Here is a 10,484-nt window from a genome sequence, read left to right on the forward strand (position 1 = left end):
ATTGGATTTTGGAGTACAGAAGGTGTGAAACAACTAGCCAGGACAATGCAGAGGGATCGACTACAATGAGAAAAGGGGGAAGACAGAAGAAAGCAGCTCCAACAATGCTTGCCCCGCTCATTACCATGGGAAAAGACATTGTCTATAAGCCTTGGAACCGGCGGGAGCTCAAGGAAATTGTGGGAGATTTCCTGAAAGATGTCAGGAAAAACAAGCAGAAGTGGTTAGACGAATGGGATTCAGTATGTGCCATATACAGTCCTCACTTGCCTGACCTCGTGCAACTGTTAAAATTGATTTTGCCAGCTGACGTGAAACAAAAGGTGATGGATGCTTGTAAAATTCCCCGTGACCCTGCTGAGTTTGCAAAAATTCCACCAGAACAAGCACAAACATTTTACAGCTCAATAGCTGCAACAGTTGAGAAGGAGGTAGTGCAGCAGATCAACTTCACTTCTCTCAACAAAATCCGACAAGGGAAGAATGAGAACCCTCGAGAACTGTGTGAAAGATTACAGGTGATGACAAAGGAGAACTGTGGCCTGTCCCAAAGCCAAATTGATGGACTTCCACCTGGGTACTTGCAAACTGTGTTTGTAAACAGCCTTCAGCCAAAGATCAAGGCTAAAGTTCAATTAACTGTTGGTTGGACAGGGAAAACAATGTATGAACTTATGGAGATAGCTCAACATCACTGGGATAATTGTGAACAGAAAGACTGTGAAATGCAGGAAATGCTAATGTTGGCTCAAGTGTCACACTATACAGGTGGAGCAAACAGAGGAGGTGGCAGATTCAGGAGACCCTTCAGACGAAGGAAGTGGAATCGAAGACCAGAGCCAAGAAATCCAGACCGCAAAGGCAACTGCTTCTGTTGTGGTGAGACAGACCATTGGGTAAAAGATTGCCCATACACGACATCCAACCAGGGGATTGGGTGTGCATCAGAGAATTCCGACGGAAGAACGCCCTCAAACCTCGCTGGTCCAAACCACAAACCACTCATCGCCATCAGAGATGAGTCCAATGAGAGTGGTGTCGTCTGCAAACTTCAGGAGCTTGACAGACTGATGGCTGGAGGTGCAGGTGTTGGTGTACAGGGAGAAGAGCAGAGGAGAAAGAACGCAGCCTTGCGGGGATCCAGTGCTGATGGTCTGGGAGTCAGACACGTGCTTTCCTAGCTTCACGTGCTGCCTCCTGTCAGACAGGAAGTCGGTGATCCACCTGCAGGTGGAGTCAGGCACGCTCAGCTGGGAGAGCTTGTCCTGCAGCAGAGCCGGGATGATGGTGTTGAAGGCAGAGCTGAAGTCCACAAACAGGATCCTGGCATAGGTCCCTGAGGAGTCCAGGTGCTGGAGGATGAAGTGGAGAGCCATGTTGACGGCGTCGTCTACAGACCTGTTGGCTCTGTAGGCGAACTGCAGGGGGTCCAGGAGTGGGTCAGTGATGGATTTGAGATGGGACAGGACAAGGCGCTCAAATGATTTCATGACCACAGAGGTCAGGGCAATGGGTCTGTAGTCATTTAGTCCTGTGGGCCTTGGTTTTTTGGGGACAGGGATGATGGTGGAGGATTTGAAGCAGGCTGGCACGTGGCAGGTCTCCAGTGAGGTGTTGAAGATGTCCGTGAACACTGGAGACAGCTGATCAGCACAGTGCTTCAGGGATGATGGAGAGACAGAGTCAGGACCGGCTGCTTTGCGGGGGTTCTGCTTCTTAAAAAGCCTGTTGACATCTCTCTCCAGGATAGAGAGAGACGTTCCTTTGGTAGGGGAGGAGGGGGGTTCTGATGTGGCTCTGATGTGGAGGTTAGTGTCAGGCTTGTCCCACTGTCTTTCAAAGCGGCAGTAGAACTCATTCAGATCGTTGGCCAGACGGAAGTCATTAATGGAGTGGGGGGGTTTAGGTTTGTAGTTTGTGATCTTTCTGAGCCCTTTCCAGACAGAAGCAGAGTCGTTGGCTGAGAACTGGAGCTGAAGTTTCTCAGAGTACAGACGTTTAGCTTCTCTCACCGCTTTGCTAAACCTGTACTTGGACTCTTTAAACCTGTCCCTGTCCCCACTCCTGAAAGCTTCCTCCTTTTGCCTCCTGAGCTGACTGAGCTTAGCTGTGAACCAGGGTTTGTCATTGTTATAACTCACCCTGGTGCGTGATGGGATACAGCAGTCCTCACAGAAGCTGATGTATGACGTCACAGCCTCTGTGAACTCATCCAGACTGTTGGAAGCAGTCCTGAACACCTCCCAGTCAGTGCAGTCCAAACATGCCGCAGATCCTCTATGGCTTCACTGCTCCACTGCTTCGATGTCCTCGCAACAGGTTTACACAGTTTTAGTTTCTGCCTGTATGTGGGAATCAGGTGGACCATGACATGGTCAGAGTGGCCCAGTGCAGCCCGGGGGACGGCGTGATAAGCACCACTGATTGTGGTGTAACAGTGGTCCAGAGTGTTCCCCTCTCTGGTCGGGCAATTAACAAACTGTCTGTATTTGGGCAGTTCATGACTGAGGTTCCCTTTGTTAAAGTCACCAAGTACAATAACTACGGAGTCCGGGTTGGTCCGCTCCACACACAGTATCTGGTCTGCGAGCGCCCGCTGTGCCTCCTGCACGTTGGCCTGTGGTGGGATGTAAACACCGACCAGGATGATTGAGGTGAACTCACGGGGGGAGTAGAAGGGCCTGCAGTTTATGATGAAAGTCTCCAGGTCAGGAGAACAGTGCTGCAGGATCACTGTCACGTCTCTGCACCAGCCACTGTTTGCATAAAAGCAGATTCCTCCACCTTTGGTTTTGCCGGACAGCTCTGTGTCGCGATCCGCTCTGAAGAGCTGGAAGCCGGCCAGCTCCAGCGCAGAGTTCGGAATCGATCCACACAGCCACGTCTCCGTGAAGCACAGGACGGAAGATGAGGAAAAGTCTCTGCTCCCCCGCACCAGCAGCCGAAGCCCACCCAGCTTGTTGGGCAGTGAACGCACGTTGGAGAGAAAGATACCTGGGAGAGGTGTGCGGAGTCCGCGCCGGCGGAGACGCGCAAGCGCACCGGCACGTTTTCCTCTCCTCCGGCGTTTCACTGCGAGAGTAACGGTCAGTGACCTCTGACCAAAATGTCCAATAATCCCACAGATGAGTCGAGAAAAGTAGGAAAAAAATCCACTGGAGTTGTTTCTCTGATATTAATGAGCTCTTCTCTGGTGAAAGAGCTCCGGAAACCAAAGCAGAAAACTGGATTTATAAAGAAAATAAGGCAAAAAAATGCGCACCAACACACCGAGGCAGCCATCCGCGGCGCCATGGCAACAGAAGGTCATGTGGTTCTAAGAAGAACGCCCTCAAACCTCGCTGGTCCAAACCACATCACGTCCTGCTGACCACTAACACAGCTGTCAAGTGTGAAGGTCGTCCTACGTGGATCCACGCATCCCACTGCAAGAGGACACCGCCACCACCATGCAGCAGAAACCAGCAAGGTCCTTCCTCCTCCGGTGGACCCTCCTCCTCATCGTCGTTGGCATAGACACACTCTCACAAGAAATGACTGCCATCAGAATGATGTCGCTACAGAATCGTGCGGCACTGGACTATCTATTGGCGTCACAAGGAGGAACATGTGCCATTGTTGGAACTGAATGTTGCACGTTCATACCTGATCATAATGCTACCATCCAAGAAATAACCAATCACATGATAAACATTGCCGAGACTTTACATCATCCTGTTGACACCAGTTTGTTTGATTGGCTAAAAGGGAAATTGGGATCTTTGGGCTACTTAATCTTTGAATTTACTTTACTTGGATTTGGTGCATTGCTCATTTTCAGCCTTTTAATCACCTGCATCAAATCCATTTGCAAATCACTGGTTACTAAAACAACTGCTACAATCATGTATTCAGATACAACCACAACTGAATCTAATCCACAACTAGAGGATGAAATTTCTGACTTTTTGTATAAAATTGACATCGATTTTGATTGAGTAAGCATGAAAACTGACTTTGTTTTATCCTTTTTTACTTTTACTTGATTAACCCTGACCTTATCTCTTATTGCTTAAGTTTGATATTGCTTTATGTTTACCTTTTGTTCGATTTGCTTTATGTCTATCTTTTGTTATTGAAAAAAAAAAAGGGTGGATTGAGGAAGAAAATCTACATATGCAACATACATTTTCTTGGAAGGGACATTTGCCATTACACGTCTGGGGCAGCAATCCCAACCAAATGTCGCTCCCTCCCATTCCCCTCCCCTGCTGATCAGTCTCCTGATCATACTCCTTTGTCTACCCTCCCCGTCTCCGCCCCCCTGCTGACCAGAGCCTTGATCATACTACCTGAGTGTCAAGCCTTTGTCCTTTTGTTTCTTTGTCTCTGACCTTGTCTGGGAGCCATCCCTGACCCCTACTGAGTTCACCCTTCTGTAAGACAGTTACCTGTTGCTCATGACTAACCAATACACATCCACTATACGATCCATTCATGAACTGTCTGTGACCACACCTGGGGACAGGGTATATCTGTTCACTGGCCCTGCATTCTGGAGCAGTTCCTGATACCAGACCCACTCTGTGTCGGTAGGCTCACCATGACCTGGAACTCCAATAAACTTACACCACCACAGCAAACTTGGAACTAGACTCAGAGTTTTCTTTTCCTCAACACTAGTCAGGGTCAAGGGAAAGATGAATACAGCAATGTACAGAGACATCCTTGATGATAACCTGCTCCAGAGCGCTCTGGACCTCGGACTGGGGCGAAGGTTCATCTTCCAACAGGACAAAGACTCTAAGCACACAGCCAAGATAACAAAGGAGTGGTTTCAGGAGAACTCTGTGAATGTCCTTGAGTGGCCCAGCCAGAGGCCAGACTTGAACCCGATTGAACATCTCTGGAGAGATCTGAAAATGGCTGTGCACCGACGCTCCCCATCCAACCTGATGGAGCTTGAGAGGTTCTGCAGAGAAGAATGGGAGAAACTGCCCAAAAATAGGTGTGCCAAGCTTGTAGCATCATACTCAAAAAGACTTGAGGCTGTAATTGCCGCCAAAGGTGCTTCAACAATGTATTGAGCAAAGACTGTGAATACTTATGTACATGTTATATTTTTGTTTTTTATTTTTAATAAATTTGCAAAAGTTTTAAGCAAACTTTTTTCACTTTGTCATTATGGGGTATTGTGTGTAGAATTTTGAGGTAAAAAAAATGAATTTAATCCATTTTGGAATAAGGCTGTAACGTAACAAAATGTGGAAAAAGTGAAGCGCTGTGCATACTTTCCGGATGCACTGTATGTGACATATACATACACAATATTACACTTACATTACATTCATGTTGTTTTTAGCCCTTTAATGGGATTTGGAGGTAATAAATCTATAAAATATCCTTATACTTAACCTCACATGTGTGAACACTGTCCAAAACCAGTCCAGATCATCACTAAGCTTTCAATAAGATTGAAAAGATGTGTTTGGGTTAGGAGAGTTTCACATACAATGCAGACACTGAAGCTGCAGATTAGTCAACAAATGTCCAGTAAAATAATATAAAGTCCATCTTTATTTAAACAGGTTGTAGCCATGAATGCCCGCAGTATTCAATAAATGAAAATCAGTCTATTTTCCAGATCCTCCGAATCCTCTTGCAAGGTTGTCGTCGGTCTCTGCTGCCTCCTTCAGTGCCTGCATCACCAAAGCATTCCTCCTCCTCGTCTCCTCCATTCGTACAGGGTTTGACTCAGGCAGATTCTGACGGGCAGCACAGCAAGAGGCAGAAACATGTAATAAATCAAAACACAAGTGTTTACCTAATCTCTTTATGTGGTAAATACAAGAGTCTCTGAAGCAAATTACAGAACTTATTTGCGTAAGAATTTCACATTTTACTTTCAGTTGTAAAAATAGCGTTTGCACCTTCATATGTAACTCTGACTAGTATGTAAGAATTTGTGATGATGAACAGCTTTTTTTCATTTAAAATAAAACACAGGCTTACAGAAGGACAGTAGGTAACACCAGATTCTGCATATGCACTGCATTCAAAAAGGGGTCTTCAGAACTCTTTGATTTTTTTCCCACATTTTGTTTTGTTGCGGTCCATCCATCCATTTTCTATACCACTTATCTGTACAGGGTCATGGGGGGATTGGAACCCAGAACATTCTTGCTGTGAGCTGACAGCGCTAACCACTGCACTAACATAAGTATTCAGACTCTGGAGTCCACCAGTGGTACGGCCTGGAGGAGGAACTGCAGTCACCAAGTGCACATCTCTTCAACTCTCCATTGAAGGCCCTGAGCTGACTGTATTTGTACAGCAGATAAAAAGAGAAATCAGTGGGGGTCACTCCTGTGCCAAAGACATCAACTGTTCACTAATCTCGCAATGCACACTTGAGTGTTTGTGCTCCACTGTTTACAGGATCTGCAACTGCTCCCAGACCAACTTCACAGTTCATCAGTTTATTTGAAAAGGAGCCGACACAGAAAATTGTGTCATTGGTCAAGACTAAGTCCGGCTGTCCTGCACTGTCATGTTTGCTGGTGCAAGTCATACTTGTACTCACGTGCTTTTTGTATAAACTGTGCATTTTGATGGAAGCAGTAATTTTTGCTGTAGCCTGATGTTTTTTCAGATTATGAATTTAATGATTATAAATGCAGCTGAACTTTGTTGCTTGCTGTATTGTTTAATATATATAATGCAATATATTATGCAAGACCTGCTTTAACTGTGTTTCACACTGTGACCGTATGCTATGTAGCTTACTTTGATGACACACGTTACTTAATGCTCAGACCAACAGCGGAGTGCGCATGTGGACAGATGTGTGGCACAAACGGGACCTCATAGCGCATAAATGAGGCTGAACTTTAATGTCACACTTTGCTATATTCTTTAATACATTATGTTTACTTAGTTTATGTAAGTGGCGCACTGTCAGTTTGTTTACACCATGTAGTGGCATTGTGCAAAGAGAATAGGAGGAGCCTATGGAACACCTATGATCGTGTGGTTTCCTCTGCTATTAGAAAATCTGATGTGACGTGGTGTGGCCCTCCTCCACTGATGCTGAGGTGCTGATCCGCCCATTGGGAGGGCGAGGTTGGTACAAAACGTTAAAAGCTTTTAAAAACTAAAAACTACTGTTGCCCTGAGGCACAAACAGAGCACAGTTACACCCCCGAAAAGCCATTCAGCTGAATCACCTTGAGCAGCTCTTTCCGCCTTTCTTCTCCTGGAGCGATTATAGACCACATCCCATAGCCGACGCCCACCACAGTCACCACCGCTATGGAGCTCACGACGGTTCGCATGCCGCTCATCCTGGAGCGGGTGAAGGCCACACAGTCTGTGCCTGGTACCTGTGTCTGATTCACGGCCGAGGTCCTCTCCTGCACCCGGTGTGTTTAGTTTGGTAACGTCGGGCACTCCTTCTTCCTCTCCTTTGTTTTAATGGTGAATTGCCTCCAGACAGAGCACTATCGCCACCTACTGTCGAGTTATTGAGTCTGGATATCAGTTCGGTATCATGTCAGTCACGATGTTTTTTTAAACCTTCCCAGATTCTTTTGTGAAGATTGTTTTTAAGATCTATGTATTTAATCCCTTGTTGCTCCAAATGAGTCCTTAATTAGTGCCTCTCATTTGCATAATTTGGGGAGATTGAAAAAAAAAAAAGCCTAATAAACTCTGTAAGGAATGCCTTTTTAAATTCTCTGAAGTTCTGTTTCTGTTTTCAGTTACTTCAGAGCATTATTCATTCCCCTGTTGTGACATAACTTTTATTAATAATATTTTTCCTAGTTGCCCTTTTAATTACAGCTGTAGTAATATTTTCACATAGATTCGATATGTTGACATTTCTATTTTACCAATCTCTGAATCACAACACCTAATAAATAATTCCCCGTTTGCCTTACCAAAATTCCATTTCAAAGTCTCATCTAGCTGAATCATCTTACACATATCAAACTCATTTGCAACAGAAATAATGGCCACTGCCAATTATGTTATTGGTCAATACTTAATTCAGTAGAAGCCAAAGTTAGATCTATCACTGATTCTCTTCCATTGCTAAAATTAAACCTAGTACCCTGCCCATTATTTAAACAAACAAATCATTTAATTGCATTAGTTGCTCTACTATCTGACCATCATAGTCTGTTGCCTCCCCTTCCTATAATGTATTATGCACATTGAATTGACTACACCATATTACCTCATTTCCTTCTTCAAGCCTTTCTTAATATTCAGTTTTGAGTCTTTTACAGAGAATAAATAGATTTATAACACAAATCCTTCTTCTTTCCACCCAAAGCTCAACACCTACTACTTCTAGATCAATACTGTAATATTTCTGAAGATATTTCTTCTTTGATAAAGACACACATCCCCCCTGCACATCCCCCTTCCTGACCTCCTCCTGGCGCAGCACTCCATCACTCTCCTTCTTGGTCAAATAGCCCTTACACAGCCTGGAGGTGTGTTTGGGGTCATTGTCCTGTTGAAAAATAAATGATGGTCCAACTAAAGGCAAACTGGATGGGATAGCATGTCGCTACAGGATGCTGTGGTAGCCATGCTGGTTCAGTATGCCTTCAATTTTGAATAAATCCCCAACAGTGTCACCAGCAAAGCACCCCCACACCATCACACCTCCTCCATGCTTCACGGTGGGAACCAGGCATGTAGAATCCATCCGTTCACCTTTTCTGCGTCGCACAAAGACACGGCGGTTGGAACCAAAGATCTCAAATTTGGACTCATCAGACCAAAGCACAGATTTCCACTGGTCTAATGTCCTTGTGTTTCTTGGCCCAAACAAATCTCTTTTGCTTGTTGCCTCTCCTTAGTAGTGGTTTCCTCGCAGCTATTTGACCATGAAGGCCTGATTCGCGCAGTCTCCTCTTAACAGTTGTTCTCGAGATGTGTCTGCTGCTAGAACTCTGTGTGGCATTCATCTGATCTCTAATCTGAGCCGCTATTAACTTGCGATTTCTGAGGCTGGTGACTCGGATGAACTTATCCTCAGCAGCAGAGGTGACTCTTGGTCTTCCTTTCCTGGGGCGGTCCTCATGTGAGCCAGTTTTGTTGTAGTGCTTGATGGTTTTTGCGACTGCACTTGGGGACACATTCAAAGTTTTCGCAATTTTCCGGACTGACTGACCTTCATTTCTTAAAGTAATGATGGCCACTTGTTTCTCTTTACTTAGCTCATTGGTTCTAGCCATAATATGAATTCTAACAGTTGTCCAATAGGGCTGTCGGCTGTGTATCAACCTGACTTCTGCACAACACAACTGATGGTCCCAACCCCATTAATAAGGCAAGAAATTCCACTAATTAACCCTGACAAGGCACACCTGTGAAGTGAAAACCATTTCAGGTGACTACCTCATGAAGCTCATTGAGAGAACACCAAGGGTTTGCAGCGCTATCAAAAAAGCAAAGGGTGGCTACTTTGAGGAATCTAAAATATAAGACCTATTTAAGAGTTAAGAGTTATTTCACACTTTTTTGTTAAGTACATAATTCCATATGTGTTCACTCATAGTTTTGATGCCTTCAGTGAGAATCTACAATGTAAATAGTCGTGAAAATAAAGAAAACGCATTGAATGAGAAGGTGTGTCCAAACTTTTGGCCTGTACTGTATTAGAATAAGTAGAATAAGGAAATCCACTATAATTATGGCTACAGATAAGATAAGCCATCACTGAGAGTTAGCATATCATGCAACGTGTCTACACTCAAATGCTTTACAACCAAATACTCAACTTCTGCATCCACTATGGTCTTCATCCTTGATCTCTTTTTTGTCTGTAGCAGGGTAACATTTACAACCTTTTCCAATAAATGCCACAGAGCTGAACTCATCCACAATCAATGTATCATCTTTTACTGCACACTTACGTGAACATGCCTGTAAAAAAAGGCCTTATATGTATGTTTCTCCACACATCTCATCAGTGAGCGAGATGAGCAGGTGATAGTTGGACCTTGACTGCCTCAGATCACGGTGACATCTGATGGACATTTCTTTAGAGTATGTGTCCATAGAAATGTGAGTAAACTTGGTAACTTCCATAACAAGCAGACACACTGAAGATTGCTTTCAAGCACTACCTCTCCCTTCATGTATCTTGTGAAACAATCAAGGTTTTTCAAGGACTGGTATGACCAAGACTACAGTGTTTGATTCTGACCTTTTGGGTGAAATGGGGACTGAAATGGGGTTATGAGGAATTGATCATAGAATGCTTAAAAGTGTATCTGTTAAATTGAGATTTATTATCATAAAAACCTTTCTCAGGAGTGGCTCAGTGGAAAGGATCTATCTCTGTCATAATTTTCTTATCCGTGACCAGACTGCTTTCAGTGTTAGAAAGAAATATTCCCAAACATTAATATCAGTGTTTGGAATTGAACAGATTTTTATCCTAGATAAAAGTAAAGACATCAATCCACAAAATATTACATAAATAC

The 10,484-nt window shown here is 44.4% G+C and overlaps 1 protein-coding gene across 1 annotated transcript; it reads right to left on the minus strand.

The window, feature by feature from the left end:
- Positions 1-5,034: 5,034 nt before the first annotated feature.
- Positions 5,035-7,457, minus strand: uqcc3 (ubiquinol-cytochrome c reductase complex assembly factor 3). Its single transcript, XM_071481776.1, has 2 exons — positions 7,206-7,457; positions 5,035-5,744 (listed from the first exon to the last, which is right to left on the minus strand). Exons 1-2 carry the CDS (start codon positions 7,320-7,322, stop codon positions 5,613-5,615), a joined length of 249 nt encoding a protein of 82 aa, XP_071337877.1. The 5' UTR covers positions 7,323-7,457; the 3' UTR covers positions 5,035-5,612.
- Positions 7,458-10,484: the final 3,027 nt, after the last annotated feature.

This window comes from Trachinotus anak, unplaced genomic scaffold, assembly GCF_046630095.1.
Source record: "Trachinotus anak isolate AG129_WGS33_773 ecotype Australia unplaced genomic scaffold, CSIRO_AGI_Tana_v1 ptg000008l, whole genome shotgun sequence".
NCBI classification, from domain to species: domain Eukaryota; kingdom Metazoa; phylum Chordata; class Actinopteri; order Carangiformes; family Carangidae; genus Trachinotus; species Trachinotus anak.